Source organism: Pygocentrus nattereri, chromosome 13 (assembly GCF_015220715.1).
Source record: "Pygocentrus nattereri isolate fPygNat1 chromosome 13, fPygNat1.pri, whole genome shotgun sequence".
Taxonomy (NCBI): domain Eukaryota; kingdom Metazoa; phylum Chordata; class Actinopteri; order Characiformes; family Serrasalmidae; genus Pygocentrus; species Pygocentrus nattereri.
In genome coordinates this window covers 30,401,089-30,423,685 of record NC_051223.1, presented here as the reverse complement: position 1 = coordinate 30,423,685, position 22,597 = coordinate 30,401,089, and the positions used below count along the sequence as shown (strand labels likewise).

General features: G+C 38.9%; 1 protein-coding gene across 2 annotated transcripts in view; it reads left to right on the top strand.

Annotated features, from left to right (window-relative positions):
- The window catches only part of odad2 (outer dynein arm docking complex subunit 2), a 97,126-nt gene that overhangs the window by 35,647 nt on the left and 38,882 nt on the right, over positions 1 to 22,597 (top strand). For both annotated transcript variants that reach the window (XM_037544426.1, XM_017700878.2), the window contains exons 11-15: positions 7,718 to 7,864; positions 8,836 to 9,045; positions 11,669 to 11,902; positions 12,733 to 12,843; positions 13,026 to 13,180. In XM_037544426.1, coding sequence (XP_037400323.1) covers positions 7,718 to 7,864; positions 8,836 to 9,045; positions 11,669 to 11,902; positions 12,733 to 12,843; positions 13,026 to 13,180 — 857 coding nt within the window. The remainder of the gene's footprint in view (positions 1 to 7,717; positions 7,865 to 8,835; positions 9,046 to 11,668; positions 11,903 to 12,732; positions 12,844 to 13,025; positions 13,181 to 22,597) is intronic.

The window sequence follows — 22,597 nt, the reverse complement described above, 5'->3', positions numbered from 1 at the left end:
TCACTCAGAAGCAGCCCTGCAGCTATTGAATAATTTAATTTTAAAATATTCTATTGAATATTTCAAATTTCTGCTAGAATGAGAAAAAAACTTGACAAATACCTGGTTGTTACAATAGCTTTTAAAATTTTGTTATCATTATTTTGGACTATTGCAAAAGCTGTTATTTATTTTTTGCTTTTTAATAACACCTACTACAAGATTATGACAAAAAACATGACTGATAAATTATTTCACAGAATTTAAACCAGGGATCCTGCACAATCTGGCAACCCTTAACAGGTTGCTGGGTCTTTTTGAACAGTGAAGAAAAACTTTTTGGTCTTTTTGGTAACTCTTGTCAGGGAGTGATTAAGGTTTTTAAGCTGCCCCAAAATGTGCAGCACGCACTAAACTTGGCTATGTTGGATTAATCGCCTGGTACTGTCTGAATTCATTTTCCTACAGCTCTGAACAGCTATCTAGACAGCACGCTCCAATTTATTCTTGGTATATAAATGCAACTGCGAGCATGCTAGCTATTTTGTTTTCCAGAGCAGCAGGTAACTTAAAGTATTATTTGAACTGCACCTGGATTTCAGGCCAATACTATGGCCACAGTATGAGTCAGCATCTTGCGGTTTCATGAAATAAAATATGGGTGTTTCTGAATATATTAATGATCAAATTAGTTTGTTTACTTTAATTTTTATTACAGCCCCACGTAGCAGTAGGCATTACAAACATTCATACATTATTCTGTTTAGTGCTATCATCACTCTCACACACACACACACACACACACACACACACACACAAACACACATATACATATACACTGATCAGTCATAACATTATGACCACCTCCTTGTTTCTACACTCATTGTCCATTTTATCAGCTCCACTTACTATATGGGTACACTTTGTACTTCTACAATTACAGACTGCAGTCCATCTGTTTCTCTGCATACTTTTTAACCCTGTTCTTCAGTGGTTAGGACTCACATGGACCCTGGCAGAGCATGTACTATTTGAGTGGTGGATCATTCTTCTTTTTAAACACTGTGTCCACTCTCCTATCTTGTCAGTCCACCTTGTAGATGTAAAGTCAGAGATAATCATCTGCTGCTGCACAGTTTGTGCTGGTCATCCTCAAGTCCTCCATCAGTGGTCACAGGACGCTGCCCACAGGACACCGTTGGCTGGATGTTTTTGGTTGGTGGACTATTCTCAGTCCTGCAGTGGCACTGAGGTGTTTAAAAGCTCCAGCAGCCCTGCTGTGTCTGATCCACGCAGACCAGCGCAACACACACTAACACACCACCACCACATCAATGTCACTGCAGTGCTAAGAATGATTCACCACCCAAATAGTACCTGGTCTGTGAGGGTCCATGGGGGTCCTGACCACTGAAGAACAGGGTAAAAGGGGGCTAATAAAGTATGCAGAGAAACAGATGGACTACAGTCTGTAATTGTAGAACTACAAAGTGCACCTGTATAGTAAGTGGAGCTGATAAAATGGACAGTGAGCATAGAAACAAGGAGGTGGTCACACACACATACGCACAACGCACATATGTATGATGCTAGCACTGACCAGAGCACAGTATGAATATTATGCTCACTGGCTATAGTAAAGCCATTTGAACACTTTTCCCACTGAGTCTGATTGAGGGAATCTACACAGTTACAGTTGGATATCAGGTGCTTTGTGTCATGTGGCACTGTCAGCTAACTTTCACCTGAGGAACGTGGCTTATTGCTAAAGCTCTAACTTTGTTTTTCTCCTGGTCTTTTTCATTTATTCTTTCTCCTCAGCAGTAATAGTTAGCCAACAGCTCTTCAGATAAATGGCACTTAGGGGCTTAGAAATAGGGCTGTTTGTCAATACATAAGTGAGTGGGGGCAGTCATGGGCTGGAGGTTAGGGAACCGGTCTCGTGACTGGAAGGTCGCTGGTTCGATCCCCAGAGCCGACAGCACATGACTGAGGTGTCCTTGAGCAAGACACCTAACCCCCAACTGCTCCCCGGGCACTGCGGATTGGGCTGCCTACCATTCTGGGCAAGTGTGCTCACTACCCCCTAGTGAGTGTATGCTCACTAGAGTGTATGTGGTGTTTCACTTCACGGATGGGTTAAATGCGGAGGTGAAATTTCCCCATTGTGGGACTAATAAGGGTATCTTAATCTTAAGTATATACAGGACCATGCAAAAGTCATTGGCAACCCTTCACTTATTTAATCTTCAGTCAAAATGGCCCTGAAGTTCTTCATTTAGCAGGAGATATTTCTGAGGAGATTAGACATAAGGAAGGGTAAAGTCAAAGGAAAATGAGTGAAAAAAACAGTTTAGGTCACCATCAGGTCAACAGTAAACAACTTAAAGCTTTCATCTTTGAGAGAGAGCAGAAAATCAAGGTGCACTCTTGCTTCAGAAAATCCACAGGTGTTTCTGTCCATCCTTCCAAGGTGAGAAGACACCTCAGTGCTATGAGTCTGAAAGCATGTGTGGCTGTCAAGAAGCTGTTACTGAGAAAAGGAAACGGGTAAAAAGAAGAAAATTTGTAAATCAAACCAAGAACCTGCAAGTGCTCTCAGAACAATAGACTGGCCAGATCTTAACATCATTGAATGTGTTTGGGATTACTTGGACAGAAATCAGAAAATACAGCCAACTTCTAAAACTGAAAAATATCCCTGCAGATTTCTTTGAAAAACTGACAGCAAGTGTCTCGAAAAGATTGGAAGCTGGATTTGTTGCAATTCTGAAAATGAATAACTCCAACCTAATGGCCATTTTAAATGGAAATGAAGCTGATGAAGGGTTGTGTTAACTAATTTACTCACTTCTGAGTCTGGTCACAGTGAGTACTGCAGTAATACATGGTCTCATGACCGACTGGATGTGTTGCATGATAGCTGCAGGAAGGCGGTCATGTTCACAGCTTCTGTGCTTAACCCCATGGTGTGAGTGTGTGCGTGTGTGTGTGTATGTATGAGACACGGCTTTGAATATTATCTGTCTTGAACATCTGTGTCTTTTAGACCACAGTGGTGTCAGAGACTCCTATTATAAAAGACCTTCAGATGTTGTTAAGAGTTTTAAAGAATGTCCACAGCACTTTGAGGCCAAAGCTGGTGAAAATGAAAGCATATGATCACTGTGCTGCCTTTTCTCTTTAGTTGAAGTCTCTGGTATCAGTTGTAAACCTCGCATTGTTTTTACAAGGTTTGATGCTAACTCGCAGAATCCTTTGAAGAAGGAGAGAATGGTGGGGTGCAGAACGAAGTGGATTCACCACTGCTACTGGTTCACATTTAGGCCAGGATCTTGATATGGACAACACATGTTGCTTCTATCTCTCTCTCTCTCTCTCTCTCTCTCTCTCTCTCTCTCTCTCTCTCTCTCTCTCTCTCTCTCTCTCTCCCCCTCTCTCTCTCTCTCTCTCTCTCTCTCTCTCTCTCTCTCTCTCTCTCTCTCTCTCTCCCTCCTCATTCTTCTCTCACTCTGTTTTGTCCCTTTTACTTCAGCAAACACATCTTAGCTCACATCTTAGCTCACAGCAAGCACATCTTAGCTCTTAACTAACCTCTCTTTTCTTGTTTGTCTGTCTCTGTGCTTGTATCCATCCTCCTAAACTCTCACCTCTTTCCTCTTCTTGCTGCCTTTTTTCAGCAGAAGCTGCAGCATCTGCTCTTAATATCCAAACCGTCTCACTTCACTGAGCACATTTTATCTAAGTGTGTGTATGTGTGCCTGTACAGTGTCTTGGTCTCATGTTGAATGTCTGGGATGGTCCCCATTTGCCTCCTGAAGTGTGCAGGAATAGCTCTCTGCTGTTCATGCATGGCTTTATCTGTCGTTCATTTATGAAAAAAAAAAGAGAAAAAAAGAAACAGTAGGAGCGATTGTTCACTTGCCAGGAGATTTGACTTCAGTGTCACATTTCAAAGTGCTGCAGCACGACTAGCATTACAGGAGCTTTGTGGCGTCTGGTGGACCTACTGCATCGAGCCTCAGCCTCAGCCTCAGTCAAAGAGGGAGGGCAAGCTTCTCTTTGTTTGCACTCAACACAAAAGAGAGATTCGCATGAAATCTGCAAATGTTCCACTAGACTAGTTCAGCCTGTTTGCAGTGTTTTACTAAAAAATACTTTAAAAATGGTTTTAAATGATTCATGGCTGAAATGCATATATAAAAACCTCATATGGACATTTTTATTAGATGAAGGTTCTTTAAATCTAATTGAAAAAAGTTCACACTCATACATCTCATTTACAGCAGTGGTTCTTTGAAGTCCATCCATTGAAAAAGTTCTCTTAGTAACCAAATGTGGTTTGGTAACCCTTCAATTAAGGGTCACAAATAAATGTAATTTAGTGGTTAACTGTTCTAACTAACTGTTAATTAGTTGCTGATTAAGTAGTAATAGAATAGCTACTGATTAAGTAGTAAAGTAATAGTTGCTGATTAAGTAGTAATAGAATAATTGCTGATTAAGTAGTAATATAATAGTTGCTGATTAAGTAGTAATAGAATAGTTGCTGATTAAGTAGTAATAGAATAGTTGCTGATTAAGTAGTAATAGAATAGTTGCTGATTAAGTAGTAATAGAATAATTGCTGATTAAGTAGTAATATAATAGTTGCTGATTAAGTAGTAATAGAATAGTTGCTGATTAAGTAGTAATAGAATAATTGCTGATTAAGTAGTAATATAATAGTTGCTGATTAAGTAGTAATAGAATAGTTGCTGATTAAGTAGTAATAGAATAGTTGCTGATTAAGTAGTAATAGAATAATTGCTGATTAAGTAGTAATATAATAGTTGCTGATTAAGTAGTAATAGAATAGTTGCTGATTAAGTAGTAATAGAATAGTTGCTGATTAAGTAGTAATAGAATAGTTGCTGATTAAGTAGTAATAGAATAATTGCTGATTAAGTAGTAATAGAATAGTTGCTGATTAAGTAGTAATAGAATAGTTGCTGATTAAGTAGTAATAGAATAATTGCTGATTAAGTAGTAATATAATAGTTGCTGATTAAGTAGTAATAGAATAGTTGCTGATTGAGTAGTAATAGAATAGTTGATGATTAAGTAGTAATAGAATAATTGCTGATTAAGTAGTAATAGAATAGCTACTGATTAAGTAGTAAAATAATAGTTGCTGATTAATTAGTAATAGAATAGTTGATGATTAAGTAGTAATAGAATAGTTGATGATTAAGTAGTAATAGAATAGTTGCTGATTAAGTAGTAATACACTGTTATTATGCCATGTTCAACTGTGCTTGGAAGTGGGAAAAGCTCAGAAGAGCACACTCAAACATGCATATAACCTGACACCATTAGCCAATGATAAGCCATGAGTTCCACAATGTAACAGAAAGAAACTAGATTGCAGAACTCAACCCACTGAAGTATAACTCGGCATAACAAACGAAGGTCCCAAGATTTTGGTGAGTCAGACTTAAAATTATGAAGTAGTAATTATTTGAGAAAGTTAAGGAAATTGATTTGCAAAACTTTGTTGCATAGTGTTATTTTGGGTAGGTTAATCTAACCGTAATAAGAGTAAATTCTTTACTGTCCTCCAGAAAGGAAATTAGTTCTCAGTCTGTGCCATTTGTACATTGTATTGAAGCTTACAGCTGATTAGACATTAGGAATTGCATACATTTATTAAGAGTTGACTATTGCTTAGTTACTAATTAAGTACTTACTAATTAGTTGTTGAATACACTGTTAACATGATAGTTTAGTAAGTTATGCACAAAACAGACATGAGTACAGGAATCCCCATCTCTACAACACCAACAAAAGATACGTATCAGTTACTTCCTTTAAAAGTATGCATTGTTGAATACCCATTTCAGTGGGGAAGATTGTTAAAGACTGCTATGGCTAAAGGGGCACATTAGCATTTTTGCATGCTAATGTTCTGTATTTCTGACCTGCTGGAAGATATTAGTAGTGAAGTGAAGATCCTTCCTTCACTTGGACTGACATGTAAGGCAGCAATTAATGGTAATGTTACATGAAGTATAAAGTAATTAATGGTTAAAATGAGAGAAATGAGCATAGTGAGACTATGAATATGTGGAGGTGAAGTGAAAACGTCCAAAGTCTTTGGTCCACACAATAGTGGAGCAGAAATGTAGTAATAAATTAGTAGATTAACAGGAAAATTAAGGACACTAATGCATAATTACAAGTTAGTTCTTATATTACTTCTTTATGGGAAACATAAGTTCATTATCAGTGTAAAGAGCATCCGTTTTTACACAATTAATGAGCAATTAAGTTATGAACTCAACAAACTAAACTTTACATTAAAGAGTGCTCAATTACTAATTTGTATCACTAAAGTTTTGCTAAGTAATAACTACTGTGTAATACACACTGGATGTATAAATAATGAGTAATTACCAACATATTAATGATGTAATTAATCTTTTATTTGCACTCCTTAATGTAATGTTTTATCAGTTGTTCTTCTGCTGCATCACTCAAAACTCCTTTACAGCTTCATAGGTATCCAAACTAAACCAAACCAAATCAAACACACATTGCTGCTAAGAACAGGATAGGAAGCAAGCAGTATTTTTCTTTTCAAAAGTTTGAAATTTCCAACTACCAACACAACATGTATGTTTACATTTACTTTAACCAAATGTCATTTTTCCAGGATATTCCACAGGTTTTCAGTGATGTACTTTGTCTGTAGTATGATATATGGGACAGTCTTCCTCACTTTGTTAATAACGACCCTTACAGTTTTTCATTATTTACAAACTCCTAATTTATCAAACCTGACTCAATCAAGCCTTCAGGAGCATCTGCGAGTGAGAATCAGTTAAATAAAGCAGTAGTAAAACTCTGCACATAATCACCATTAGCAGAACAAATGAAGAAATAGATGTACAAATTGCTGTAGACATTACTCAAACCTTTTCCTTTATATTCATAACTTTTTTCAACGTTTTTTGTTGATAAATATACTACTGTCTTTTAAAGACATTTTTTTTAAGTTCATGTTACTTCCAAACCATTGGTCTGTAATTTAACTAGTTCCATCATTTTTCCTATTTCCAAAGTCTGCATGTTGATATTCAACCCTATCACATACTTGCAGTGTCCTTACTTTAGATACTGTATATTTTAATACACATACATGAAACATCAAAACCACCACATTCTCTGAGAACTGTCTCCTCAGAAGCCCCATCCAACTGATGCCACATGTTTGGTTTGCAGTACTTACTCAGTTTTCAGATGGGTAACCAATTTAAAGCAACTGTGTGTGTATCTGTGTGTATAGCAACTGTCAAAACAGAGTTCAGTCTGAGTCAAATTCATTACTCTACACAATCTTTCTGTGCTTGTTTCTCTTAATTGCTAAGTTAGGTCATTGTCTACAGTTCCCAGCCACAGCAGGAGTCTTAACTATCAACTGTCTTAAATGATCTCCCCCTCAAAATGTTTATGAGCAGAATTCTAAACGCTTACGAACACACACACTCCTGTATATTAGTCTTTATGGAAGTTCTGTTGGTCTATATATTAGTATAGCAGTATGCTAATAGGACTGCACCTAACCTTAAATTTCTTTCTAACCTTAGAATGCAGAAGGACGTCATTTTCCACCATTACTTTTTCAGCACATTTTGTTAAATATTAAATTTTTTGGATTATGCATGAACTACAAATATATGTTTGCATATGCTTTCAGGGAGGTAATCAGACTGCCACAGTGATCGCTCTCTGCTGTATGAGAGATTTTAACCTGGCTCAGGAGACGTGTCAGCTTGCCATCAGAGACGTGGGGGGGCTGGAGGTGCTCATTAACCTGCTGGACACTGACGAGGTCAAATGTAAAGTGAGTACTTTCACAACCTGATTTTGAAAACCCAAAGCTAGAACTAACTATAGATTTGATGGTGTTTACAACAGCTGTAGGATACACTAGTGCAATGATGAGGTTATGACAAATAAAACGTTGCACCTGGATTACTCCACTCCAGCTCACATGTGACCTGGCAGGTCATATCATATAGTGCAGGTCAAAAGTCCTTCATTTATTTAATTTCAAGTAGGTATCTCTTTTTCCAGGAGCTATTTTTGAGGAGATATAATAATGGTTTGTGTAAGGAAGGGGAAAGTGGAGCAGGAAAGTGGAAAAAATTAAGTTTCTGAATTAGAGGTATTAAAAGATCTTGGAGAAGTTGGACTCCTAACAGTCTTACAAGGCCTGGTAGAATAACAAAACTGTCACCTTCAAATTAAACAGTAATTATAGCTTTCAGCTTTACAGCTCAGCATTATGGGTCTGAAAGGATGTTAGCTGTTGCTGAGAAAAAGAAATGGACAATAAAGAAGAATATTTGCAAGCCAAGCAGAGAAGCTGCCAGTGTTCACAAAACAATGGACTGACCACCCCAGAGTCCAGACCTCAACATCATTGAATATGTTCTAAGACTGAACTTTTTTGGGAACTTTTGTGCTGTACTGTGTATTTCCATAAGAAAATTCAAGCAAACATTTTCTTTAAATTCATACAACTATACAAGATTTTGAGACTGTTCTCCAAATACATTTTTTGTTGTTAATTTTTGAAATTTGTCCTGAACGACTGAATCACTAAAATAAGGTAAATGTTAAACGGTTAAATAATTGTTGGTAAGATTTTTTTTTTATAATGCAGCAGGCCATAGACAAAATGGCATAGAATAAAATACCATTGTGTACAGTTGTATACAATTTGCATGCACAACAAATTTCTCTTTAAATTTTTATAGAACAGTTTGTTCTCAGTGTAACTTGCTGCTGTTATCTCAACGTCTCTGACAGATTGGTTCTCTGAAGATTATGAAGGAGATCAGTCGCAGCTCTCAAATTCGGCGAGCCATCGCCAACCTGGGGGGTCTGCAGACCATGGTGTCTATCCTGGACTCCCCAGACAAAGAACTCAAATGCCTGGCTGCAGAGACTATTGCCAACGTGGCCAAGTTTAGAAGAGCCCGCCGGACCGTGCGTCAGTACGGTGGCATCAAGAGACTGGTGAGTGACAGTGATTGATGTGTGCACATGTGTGTACATAAGCATGCATAAGCTCTAATTCATAGACTCTAAACAGTGCTTATGCTTATTGTTGGGAATCAAATACAGAGCCACCCACAAATAAATGTCTTACTCCTCCTTTCACTCCAACCAGACATATACAGACGAACTTCAGTGGCACAGACCTTACCCACCTGTTTCTGCATACCCCCTCCCCTCTCTCTCTCGTTGCCCCTCTCATTTTATAACCCTACATCAAAGGCTATGTAGTTCAGGTAAAAACAGATTAAATATCATGCTGCCCCTTGGCCTGGCGGGTGTGTTTATTGACAGAGTGACGCTTGGTATGATTAGAGCCCATGGGTTTCGCTGCTCTGTATATTTACACGGGTCCTGACTCGGACGTAGTCGGTGTAGCCATCACAGATTAGTTCCACTTAAAGAATCAGACCACCTCTGAACCGCATGTGTGTAATGCTGTAGTACACTGTTGCCTGTATTGCGTCACAGAAAAGGAAACTTTAAGCATCCAGTTTTAACAGAGTAAAAAAAGTCTGAAACAGAGCTTTAGATTTAGCTTTTGAGAAGTTAAAATACAATAAATTTAATTTAATATGCTTAAGAGCCTCTTAAGAGCCTCCTAAAGTGTAAAGTTGCAGTCCAGTCTATATCTTAAAATTCTACTCGAGAACTTGTCAAGTTATTTTACTGTTTTGTACCACATTTGTGTAGATTTATATACTTTCATATGTTATAGGAATCACATACACGCATATAGCCTGCTATCTGGTTTTCTCTCAGCTCCTCAGTCTGTAAATGACTAGTGCGTCAGGACTTTCAAAGCATATTGTAATGTGGCTGTGTTCAGCCTTTAGCTAATGTTAACTGAGTAAGAAATCTTCTTTTTTAGTCTAATATCACATCCATTGTTAAGTAATTGCCATTGTCTCCTGATTTTATGACAAAATAGTTTGTTTTAAACAGCAATAAATAAACCTCCAGTTCTGAATTGTCAGGAAACAGGAGAGTTCTAGAATTATTTGGTTGTCTACAGGTTTAAGAAAAGGCAAAGCTTCTGAATACTAAATAAAGAAATTACTTTATTTGGGCATCCCTAAAACAATCAAGCTCTTTCTTTCTGTTACCTGGATTTCTTCATGGCATTCTTTCAACAAGGTGTTGGAAACATTCCTCAGAGATTTTGGTTGGTTATTTGAGTTACTGTTGCCTTTCTATCATCTCTTCTGACCTCTCACATCAACAAGGCATTTTCGTCCACACAACTGCTGCTCACTGGATATTTTCTCTTTTTTTGGACCGTTCTCTGTAAACCCTAGAGATGGTTGTGCGTCCCAGTAGATCAGCAGTTTCTGAAATACTCAGACCAGCCCATCTGTTACCAACAACCACGCCACGTTCAAAGTCACTTAAATCACCCTCCTTCCCCCATTCTGATGCTTGGTTTGCACTTCAGCAAGTTGTCTTGACCACCTCTACATGCCTAAATGCACTGAGTTGCGGCCATGTGATTGGCTGAATAGCTATTTGTGTTAACAAGCAACTGAACAGGTGTACCTAATAGAGTGGCCGGTGAATGCATATACACAGCAGTACACACAAAATTAGAGGTTAATAATTCTGTTTTAAGTCACATAACAAATCAACAAGTCACTATTTCCTATGAATTGATATTTGTATACCTGAATGAAAACTGGTATACATGTACTACGTGCATCACTACATGAGTACCTGGTACAGTTTAGTACAGTCATTACAAATTATGCTACACTTGCTGCTCGTGCACTACGGCCTTCAAATATGCTACTAATGGTAGCCAGAATTCCTACTGTAGCTACAAGCCAGACTGCTCTCACAGTCTCCAACAAATTCATATGCTGGGTTAAGGTGTCATACATGTGTGTGATTCTTAGGAGGTTCTAGAGCAGGGGAGCCCTGGTCCTGAAGATCTACCAAGCACAGTGCCAACCAGGATTGGGCATCCTTATTCTAGTCTTCCATTTTAGTACACCTTTAACAGATATGGTGATCTATAATCTCAACTATGTATTAAAAATGCATTGTTGGAAATGTTAGTGCCCTCAAAATCATCTTTTTACAATTCAGACACCAAGAGAACTATGGCTAACATAACAGTGCCCTAAAACAGATATAGGGGGATCCCTTTCGGGCACCACATTGTTTGTTGGGGAATACTGAGTCAGTGTGCTATGGCCCTAAGTGTCCTTTTTAAAGCACATGTGGATCTGCATCTTATGAATGGCCACCATGCTTTGAATCACTTCATTGCGATGCGCTGTCACCACTAACGTCTGGCATGCCTCTAATGGCAGTTTCCATTCTTTTTATAGAGATCTCCTCTAGTCAGAATGAATTGACTCAGCTAAATAACAAGTTTCCTCATTCAACAGCTAATTAAGGTCATCCAATGACAATGATTAAGTCTAGGTGTGGGTTAATTTGTTTTACCAGTAATGGAGATTTTACCGGTAATGGAGATTATTGAAGAAAGTACAGCTCTATGAAATCCAAATAAAGCATGATGGTGTAAAGTACCACAGGACCACATTGGGATGACAGAGTCATTATGGTTTGTCTATGGCAGGTGGAGCTGCTAGATTGCGTGCCTGACTCGGCCATGCTGAGCACGGAGCAGGAGAAAGACGTGGAAGTGGCCTGCTGTGGAGCTCTGGCACTGTGGAGCTGCAGCAAGAGCACCAGGAATAAAGAGGCCATCCGCAAGGCCGGTGGTATCCCCCTGCTAGCCCGCCTGCTGAAATCCCCCCAAAAGAACATGCTCATCCCTGTAGTGGGCACGCTGCAGGAGTGTGCCTCTGAGGTAGTGCTCTGACTTTAGATCTCTGTCAACATTTACACTTTGTGATGTTAATCTTATCTGGACATGACTCACAAGAGTAAATTAAAGAATGAAAATCAATGTAATTCAAAATACTAAAAGAGTAGTCCAAGGTTTTCTAAAAAAAGAAACAGACAGTTTTCAGACATTTTTAAACCATGTTTCATAATTCACAGAATGAGATAGAATTGCCTTTTGATATACAGCTGAAGCAGTGACACTATGTTCTTCAAAAGTTGTGCTATTATTTTATTCTATTGTAAAAGCCTGATAAATAAAGAGAACACTTGCAATCTTTTAATTAATTTAATTTTAATTTTAAAAACTTTTTTGGACACAAAACATTGGACTATTCCATTACCACTATATAAAGTATCAGTTAACCTAGCCATGCTCTGCCCGCAAATAAATTTGTTGCAACTATTCAAAAGATGGGAGCTTTATACAATGTTGACAAAAATCACATTTCACCTAATGGCTTTAGGTTAAAGTTTGGATTTGTTACATATTGTTGGATTTGCAGTTTAAAATGCTGCACAATGAAACTGGACTATGTTGCTGTAGCTAATCAAAACTAGGAAGGTGGAAATGGCTACTATTTTGTCTGCATTGCTAACATTAGATTTCACAACAACAAAACAACACCCAATTTATCCTAATAGTGTGAATTTTCATTCACAAACAAACTTTAAAGTTATCTGATATAAATGACATTGTAAATGTATATATTTTGACAAAAACTGAGCTGTGCACACAATGAGATCATCTTACACAAAAGACTTTGAGGTATTTCTTTTTATTTGGTTTGGCAGAGGAGTTACAGAATTGCCATACAGACAGAGGGCATGATTGAGGACCTGGTGAAGAATCTTAACTGTGACAACCAGGAGCTTCAGATGCACTGTGCAAGTGCCATCTTTAAGGTAATTTTGCAGACACCTGGCATGATCAGTGTCCTTTCAGAGACAGCTAAAGTGCTTTTGCAGCTGCAGGTTCCTTCTTTCTGACTTTATTTGAACTGGAAAAGATTTAAAGAAACATCAGGTACATGCCTGTCACTTCAGCTTCATGGTGATTTAGAGGTGCTTCTGTTAATGTGTGGCAGTGTGCGGAGGATAAGCGGACACGTGACCTGGTCCGGCAGTATGAGGGTCTGCAGCCCCTCGTTGTTCTGCTCAATGAGGCTGACAACAAGCAGCTGCTTGCAGCTGTCACTGGAGCCATCTGGAAATGTTCCATGAGCATGGAGAACGTAGTCAAGTGGGTATACAATTTATCACTGCCGTTGTACCCTATTTGTAATGCAACTGTAAGTTTTGTAAACATATAATACCACATTTATAAATGTGCTATAGCTTGTTGCATGAGTTTTAAAACACAATATTACAAAGGGCTGTAAAAATTCTTATGGGGGCTGTAACTCTTATGTAACTCTTAACTCAGTAACTCGTAATAACTCTTAGGGGGCAGTCGTGGGTGGGAGGTTAGGGAACCAGCCTGAGCTGACAGTACATGACTGAGGTGCTGTGGAGCACCGACTGCTGCTAGGGCTTCCCACCGCTCAGGGCAAGTGTGCTCACTACCTCCTAGTGTGTGTCTTCACTAGTGTGTATGTGGTGTTTCACTGCATGGATGGGTGAAATGCGAGGTGAAATTTCCCCATTGTGAGACTAATAATTGTCTCTTAATCTAATTATCATTGCCATTTATGGTTTTAAAAGAAGCTGAAGGTATCATTTCTATAACCAAATACGTTTTTTATCTTGTCTTTTACTTTATTTTTTTAACGTTAGGCATTTTTCAATCAGTGGGTCTTCATTTAATGTTTTTTACACTGCGTATAAAACATTAGGTTTACTATTTAGTACATTTTAAGAAAGAATGTACACACTGGTGTGCCTAGAAACACCAAAAGAAAACAACTGTGGTAGATAACAGAAGAATTGTGTTCTTGGTCACCAGATTAGAGTTTAGACCATGAGATCTGTCTCTCATCTGTCAAGCATGGTGGAGGTAGTGTTATAGTGTGGGCATGTATGGCTGCCTATGAACAGCCCCTTTATACAGCCCCATTTCCAAAAAAGTTGGGACGCTGTGCAGAATGTAAATAAAAACAGGATGCCATGATATGCAAATCATTTAAACCATATTTTTAAAGTTTGAAAATACTACAAAGACAATATAAACATTGAAACTGAGAAATGTTATTGTCTTTTGAAAAATATAGGCCCATTTTGAATTTGGTGCCAACAACATGTTCCAAAATAACTGGGATGAGGGCATGTTTACCACTGCGTTTGAAGACTCCTTCTTTTAACAACACTCTGTAAGCGCTTGGGAACTGAGGAGACTAATTTCTGTTGTTTTGAAAGTGAAATGTTTTCTTGTTCTTGTTTGATATAGGATTTCAGCTCCTCAACAGTTCAGGGTCTCCTTTATTGTATTTTTCATTTCATTACGCTCTCGACTGCAGGTAGGTCAGTTTAGTGCCTAGACTCTTAATACGGCATCCTGCTGTTATAATATATGCAAAATGTGGTTTGACATCATCTTGCTGAAATAAATTAGGCCTTCCCTGAAAAAGACGTCACCTGGATGGCAGCATATATTGCCAAAATATGTATATATCATTCATTAATGGTGCATATCATGCATTAATGGTGCCTTCACAGATGTGCACACTACCCATACCATGCACACTAATGTACCCCATACCATCATGAAAACTGGCTTTTGAACTGTGCACTGATAACAAGCTGAGTGGTCTTTAGCCCAGAGGACGCATCGTCCATGATTGCCAAGAATAATTTCAAATGTTGATTCGTCTGACCCACAGAAGGTGGCAGCGCTTCTGCATCCTGTTTACATCTAGTTTCTTGTTTGCATTTTAAAGTTTTGATGCATTGACAAACTGTTTTCATAGGCAGTGTTTTTCAGTGTTCCTGAGCACATGCAGTGATTTCCACTACAGAATCATGTCTGTTTTAATGCAGTGCCACCTGAGGGCCCAAAGATCACGGCCAGCATATACTGGTTTTTGGCCTTGTCCCTTGTATACAGACATTTCTCCAGATTCTCTGAATCTTTTAATTATTTTCAGTGAAACATAGGGTTTAAATGATTTGCACAGCATTGCATTTTGTTTGTATTTATATTATTCAGAGCATCTCGTCAAACTTTTTTGGAAATGGGGTTGTATTTGTTGATGGTATTGCTGTTGATAAAAGCAGTAAGATGAATTCTGAAGTGTATGTTTTGTGCTGAGATTCAGCCAAATGTGTCAAAACTCACTGGAGAGCTCGTCACAGTGCAGATGGACAATGACACCAAGCATTCTGCAAAAACAATCAAGGACTTTTTTAAGGCAAAGAAGTAGAAAGTTCTGCAATGGCCAAGTCAATCACCTGACCTCAGTCCAATCGTGCATGCGTTTCATTTACTGAGTTTAAAAGGTAAAATGCCCAAAGAACATCATACCTGTCGTTTAAGGTTTGATATAGCTTGAACTGCAGATGTTTAAAATGAATGAAACATATCCCATTTTATATAGCAACTACTCACATATTACAGAAGCACCCGAGAATGGAACATTCATTGTGTGGTCAGCGAGGTCTCCTTACCGCATGGAACATGTGTTATTAGAGTAGATGGACTCAGGTGATTTTGAGGGCTGTAATTGGCTGCAGATTGACCAGACAGGGCTTCACTCTTGCTGTGAGAGTGGCCCCGTGCTGCAGAGCAGGAGGGCTACACGCACAGAGGATGTGCAATCACATTTGCCGACTCTTTACGAGACGTCTCATTTGTTCACATCTAGCACTCACTTTTTCCACCGCTGAATTCTGCCATGCCTCATCCCTCCTCGCTGAGGACCACTAGAAGTGATTATTTGAACAAAATGCAAAAGTTTTTTTTTTTTTTTTTTTTTTTTTTTTTTTTTTTTTTTTTTACACTCTGTCTGTGAGCTCTGATCTTGCATGATGACTGTTTGCCAGTGGAATGTGTTTTCTCTTTCAAACCCACTGTTAACAAAAGATGAAGTAAAGTGTTGATTTTATGGACAGCAGTGATGTGTTAGTCAAAGCAGCACTGCCATTAGCGCAGGGAATGGGCTGTGGGAGCAGCGGAATGCACGCTTTTGCCACTCGTGCTGTAATAGTCCGAGTTTGAGCTGACAGCCCTTTAAATCGTTTGTCATGTACAGTGTGTTGGCCTCTACTACAGCGTCATTCCGCTCATTGAGGATGATGACGATCCTGGAGGCTTTCCTGCTGTAATTTTTCTGGCGCGTGATGTCTTTTAAGACGGTAATTTTCCCCCCATAAATAAAAAAGCCTTGGAACCGTGACCTGGCAAGCGTGTTCCGTCACAAAGGTACGCTCATATAAAAATGATTTAGGCCTATTTATTTTGTCATGGGCTATGAGTTCAGGGACATGTAGTATACAGGGCTCAAATATGCATTATTTTATTCTGCTATTACCTGTCTATAAATTACAGAGTTTTATTTTTACAAGTCTGAGGCCAAAGATCTGATAAAGTGTCCCTGCATTTTTAGTTTATGATAAGAGTGTTTTTGGCTTTTTATAGCATTATGATAGATTTGATCTGTGGAAGTGTCTACTGTCTGGCTGTATACCAGACAGAAATAGAATTGTTCAGGAGGAGGAATGCAGAGGGAGGTTTGTGTCTGCAGTGGCCCAGTAGCAGTTAGACTGCTCTCTCTCCACCTCATAAGTCAAAAGTGACAGAACCTTATCCTGCGTTTACATCACATTAAGTCCTTTGCAAATGGAAGCATGTGCTGTGTGCCATAATCAATTCACTTAATAACCCATTAACCAAAGTGACTAAGGGTTTTCTTACGTCCTGTCTCCAATGCACTGTTGTCTTTATACCCACTATGTTTTGGAGGTGGACTAATTTGATGGCACCTAAGCATGTGGTGACAGGTCGTCTCGTTTGAATGCTTTAAAACATTTACAAATACAGTTATTACTCGTTGTCCATCCATTTGAACCGCAAACAGTACACATTCAGTTTAAAATTATAATACAGATTTTGCTATGAGAAACTGAAATGATGCCATATTTAATGACACAACTTTACATACAAACATAACTTGTTAGTACTGTGCTGATCTTCACTCCATCCAAGAAATGCATAGAGTCTGTTGAGAATTGTCCGTTGGCAAAATTCTCAGAAATCCTGCCTCTAGAAGTAGACAAATGAGCAGAAACCTTTTTAATTCAAAAAGAAATAGCTTTACAATATGTTCACTGCACAGTATTTGACATACATATTTGAGAGCAAAATATGCTTGCTGGCCAGTTAAAGTGGACAAAATGAGTATTCTAGAATCCGTGTTACATTAATCAAACCAGGGAAATTGTTTAGTCTAATATCCAGTAAGCAGGAGGTTCAGAAATGGATGCTACACCTTCAAATGACCTAACGTTAAAGTTGACACAGGGGCTAATCAGAGCGATCTTGTGTGCTAAAGGGTACTCATCATCTTTTGCACAAGGTCTTTTGACAAACTTTAATGAAACAAAGAGAATGGCATCATTTTTTCATTACACACAATATTTTAACTGCAAATGTGAGCGCTGTTTAGTGTTTTGGTTTTGCTTACCTTACCTTAGAGCGGGTATAAATCTGCTTGTTGATACACTTGACACTGAGGTGTGAGTGAGATCTTCCTCAAAGTTTGATCCAAACTTTTTCAGATGCAGGAATAAAATAAAAACACACAAATGATCAGGATAGCGTGTGTCAGACATACTAGAGGTCTACACAGGCTTGATTATTAATGCCCACATATGCCTTAACCACATAACATGTCTGCCTGCACCTGCAAATCCTAGTGCCTGTTCTTGCCGGCACCCGCCTGCTTCGACCACACATCATGCCCACTTGCACTCTCTATCTTGGGCTATGGTCCTCATCCTCACTTGCACTGGTTTAACCTTTGTGATCCGCACAGCTGGCATAGAGCATGCCTTTGCAAGCCTCTGCATTTGAATTTTGGAAAATATAAGAAAATGTTTTGTGTATTTATAAGCTAAACAAAACCATGAGAAATGGCACATGGCCTTACACAGTGAGTGCTGCATTGCATGGCGTCACTGTCAACAGCCAAGTGCACAGCAGCACAATGAAGCAGTTTTGTTTGTATATTTTTTCTTATATGATAAGCTAAATTTACGGGCAAAACAATTTTCCATGAAAAAAGCAATTGGATTTTATATGTAACTTACTCAGTGGGGGTTATATAGCTTCATTATATGTATGCAGCATGTAATAATTACTGACCCGCTTGCCTGTCCGCTTCTTTGAGCAGCCAATAATTGTCCAAGCCTGGCCCACCCAGCAATACCTGCCCTTGTGCAGACCTTTACATTATAAGTTACCTCCTCAGTTACACTTTCTAAGCCCAATAATACTGGCTAATTTACTGCCACTGCTGTTCTTACTGCAGGTTTGTTTTGAGGAGTTTTGCTAAAGCTTATCCTTCGCCTTATGGAGGAAGTAGCATTTAGAGATGATTGTGATCTGAGAGGTGTTTTGATCATAATTTTTTCAGAAGCTTACTTGATTCGCACTGGCAAAATGAATACGCTCATCTGTTAATCACTATTTCTTAGTCCTCAGAGTTCAGAGAATAAAAGCTTTTCTGCTGTTCTCCGCTGTTATCCAATTTTTGTTGGCTGGCTACATCTGATCAAAGTCCTAGTACAGAGAATTTCACACATTTGCTACAGTGTTAAATAATCACTTAATAAATCATCATACTTATGTTGGGTATTGTGTCAATTTTCCACAAAACACTAAAACACAAAGGATATTGTGTGTTATTTATAACTTGACCAGCACCTTTTAGCTCCTTGGCTTGCATCCCAGCCGTTAACCTCTCTACCACCTCCCCTACTGTGAAAACCAACGGTGTACAAGAGAGCTGCACAAATAGTGCTGCTAAGCCTGGGTGAAACAGCCTGGCAAGGTGAGAGAACAAGTGAACTGTGCTGGCACCTGGCTGTGGTGCAGGGCAAAGCCCTCTTGCCCAACTCCAGCCCTAATGACTCAGAGCACTGTTGCTATGTGCGAAGCCAGCAGTAATAATAATAGCGATGATAATAATGATACCAATAATCGCATGCTAACCACAATTGCCAGTGCTTCATTTGCTAGCTTAAAAAAGCCTCAAAGTGGCTTCCAAAGACTGATTATGTGTTGGATACGATAAGGTATGCAGCAAGGAAAATTAGAGTGTTTGTAAGAGTGCAGCAACGTTTCTGTTAAACAGTACTTCTCCTCTGCCCGGCCCTGAGTTGTGTTATGTTCTTTTGGATCCTATGCGCAGTTGGGTGTGAACAAAGGTAAATTTTGTCCGTCAGCTGGAAAGGAAAGTAGCGTGATGTTGGCCGAATATTTAATGCGTACTTAAAGAGGGAAATCTGGTTTTTCAACTCTCTCAGAGTTATTTGAACAACATATAAAAACGTCAAGGTCAGACGCTGTGTTTGAAATGAAATGACCAAACCATTCTTGTCAAACCAAAGTGTGCGTGGGGCTAGGGGCGCTAACTTAAGCAGAGCTTTTCACTGGGCTGTCTGGAGCATGCGGTGCGCCCACTTCAACATCAATCACAGCCAGAGTGGCATTCCGTGACAAAAATCGTTTTGGAATATATTTTACAGCAGCTATAATTTAAAGGAGCTTTTCCCCCCTCTGTTTTTTCCCCTCTCAAAAGTACATGAGCAAGTCAGACAGCTTGTGTTGCCAAAAGCAGACAGCATGTCTTTGTGTGAGTGATGTGAGACAGCACAGTGACGGGCCGGCAGGAGAGGGGAGTGGAGGGGAGGGGGGTGTAGGGGTTTCAGAAGCAGGAGTGTGCTGGATTGATGAGGGAGGGGGTAAATTTAGGGGCTTGAGAGAATGAAGAAGGGAGTGAGAAAGGAGCTGGTGAGGTAATACCTCTGCCAAAGCACTGGGAGAGGAGCATGTGTTAGCCATTTCCCTGATTACTGATACATCAACATGAAAGATGATTGATGGCAAAAAATACAATTATGTTCATAGACTTTGTGTGTTTATTTAAACAGTGATTTTGTTGTCTTCTTTCTGAAAGCAAAGATGCACCATTTTTACCACAACTCAGTATCTCTCTCTCTCATCTCTGAAGTAGAGCTTCAACTGTTTGTCCAAACCTGATGGGACCCAACTACTCATGTTAGGTTGGGTCAGGTTCAGATATCAGTTCCTAAGTGTATGTTGGGCTGACGTTGAGGTTCTAACTCTGAACGGTTTGAAGGCATTTCTTAATAAATAAATTTGTTAAAGCTTAATATAAATGTGATTATTAACTGTGATCGCATGATGGCTATTACATTTGCTTACATGGTAATTTATCTATCAGGTTTTATTTGTTGCTTTGGGTGTTGGTGGGCTGGTTCGGATTTTTTTAGACAGAAATTTGTTGTGCTCAAGTCAGTTTCAGACTCCAAACTTCATATGGGTGGGGTCAGGTTCAAACAAATTTTTATTGGTCTCGGGTCGAGTTCAGACTTAAATCCTGTTGCTGCACTTTGAGCCGGGTCAGACTTGGACAAAAATTCTTGGCTCGTATTCTGGTTCAGACCAAAATTCCAGGCCTGATTAAAGCTGTACTCTGAAAACAGACTGAAGTCCCTCTCTGTGCAGCTTTCACATCACATTCATAAGTATCTGCAGTTTTAAAGATATCAAAAAGGATTCTATACAGTGTCCTTATAATGCAAAGAGTCTGTGCCAATTTAAAGGGTTTGAACAGTGCATCCAAAAAAAATAAATAACCTTTGTTTTTAAGCATGTAATTAAACATCATCTTGAGCTGTGCACACTGAAGTGTTGCAGAATCATGAGCATTGTCTCAGAGGAGACCAAAACGTTTCTCTGGAGTTACAGCAGAGTGAGGAAATGTCTTGATGGAGGAGTCAATTCTATGCCAAAGCGCGGAGTGAACTTTCTGCCAAAAAACAGTCATGTTTGAGGTCAAGGGCCAGAGTTTCAGCTGCAATTATGCACTCTCCCATCTCTTACCTCAATGGGGAGTCTATGATGTGCACATAGCACACCATAATTACAGATAGTACATTCTTCCCTCTTACTGCCTCTCAGCCTGTATTATGTTTTACACATTCGTTGTTTTGCACAAATGTGTTCGCACTTCACCCCTCATTTGACTCAAGGAGGTCAAAGGAGTTGACACGAAGCTTAAATGTCTGTCTGAAAGTTGCTTGTAGGGTCTCAGAGAGCCAAGCATGGCTTATGGCTGATCTTAGACCACAAGATAGCTTCTCTTTCCCTTTTCTCCAATACATGACTCAAGTCCTATCTTGCTTGCCCATGTCAACAAACACCTGCCAGTATGTTTTGCTTTCTTAAAAAATATTGTTGCTATAGCAGTCATCTCCTAATAGATGTATAATAACAAAGGCTAATAGACAGAAGGTGCACTGTAAAGTGTTTAACTCTTCGGATGGGATTAAATAAGGCTGTCTGCTCTTGAAGCCAGTGTTTGTAGATGCAGCTGTTTAGACTTGCTTCATTTCATTCTTTTTCATGGCATCATGATGTGTGTTGGTGTTGGCTTTGCAAAAATGGACATGGTTTAGCATATCATTCATCAAGTATAATGCATGCAATCAATGTATAATTTTACTGTAGCTAATTGAAGCTAAAGCCAATGTGGTGGCATGTTTGAATGTTCATGAGTGAAGCTTTTGCGTAATACTAGATGAAAAAGGGTGACATAAGCATTCATAATGCTCTGCATGAATTCTACTGTCTTGAATGTTTCAGATCCTTCAGAAAAAAAAAAACATTTTCTCAGCATATTGTCATTGTCAGAATAAAACCTTGTATCTCCACAATGTTACCTTTACAGGAGAAAGACAAAACATTCTTAATGTATAATAGAAGTTAATGTAAAAATATTTTTCGCAAAATTGTTTTCAAATTATTCAAAAAAGCAAAAAAAACAACAAAAAACAAAAATGAAGGTGTAGATTTTTGTGTAACAATGATTATGTATAACACATGTGATATTACAGTGGAATAGCACTACTTGTCACTTTTATATTTCTGCAAGTCAACTCTAGGGCCTCTGACTGGTGCAACTATCTAAGCTTTGGCCCTATCAAGTGATTGTGGGATCCCAGGCAGTGCCTCAGCCATCTGTGACCACAGCAAATAGGGCATAATTGGCCTTGCTGTTTCTGGGTGGGTAAGACTGCCTTCTCTCTCCCCATCACTCAGCATGATCATAACTAATGCAGGCATGTGTTAGCTTCTGTAACAGATTTGGCAGTTAGCATTCTCCTCCAAGCATATAGAACTGTGCAACTGTTACAAAATGTGGTGCTGGAGGAAGCATATGCTAGCTTTCTTTAATGGGAGAGATCTAGCTAACGGGTGGGAAAAAATGATTACTGCTTAATCACGTTTGATGAAACCGTGTGTGTGTGTGTGTATGTGTGGAGTCTTTAAGCAGGGTGTTATAGGGGCTTATGTCACACTTTTTTTTTTAAAAAAAAACTCCATTTTACCTTACAAGACTCAACTTTGGCAGCTGTTCTCGTCATTACTGTTTTACTTGCAAGAAAACATTTGGTGGACTTTGACCAAAACCAAGTG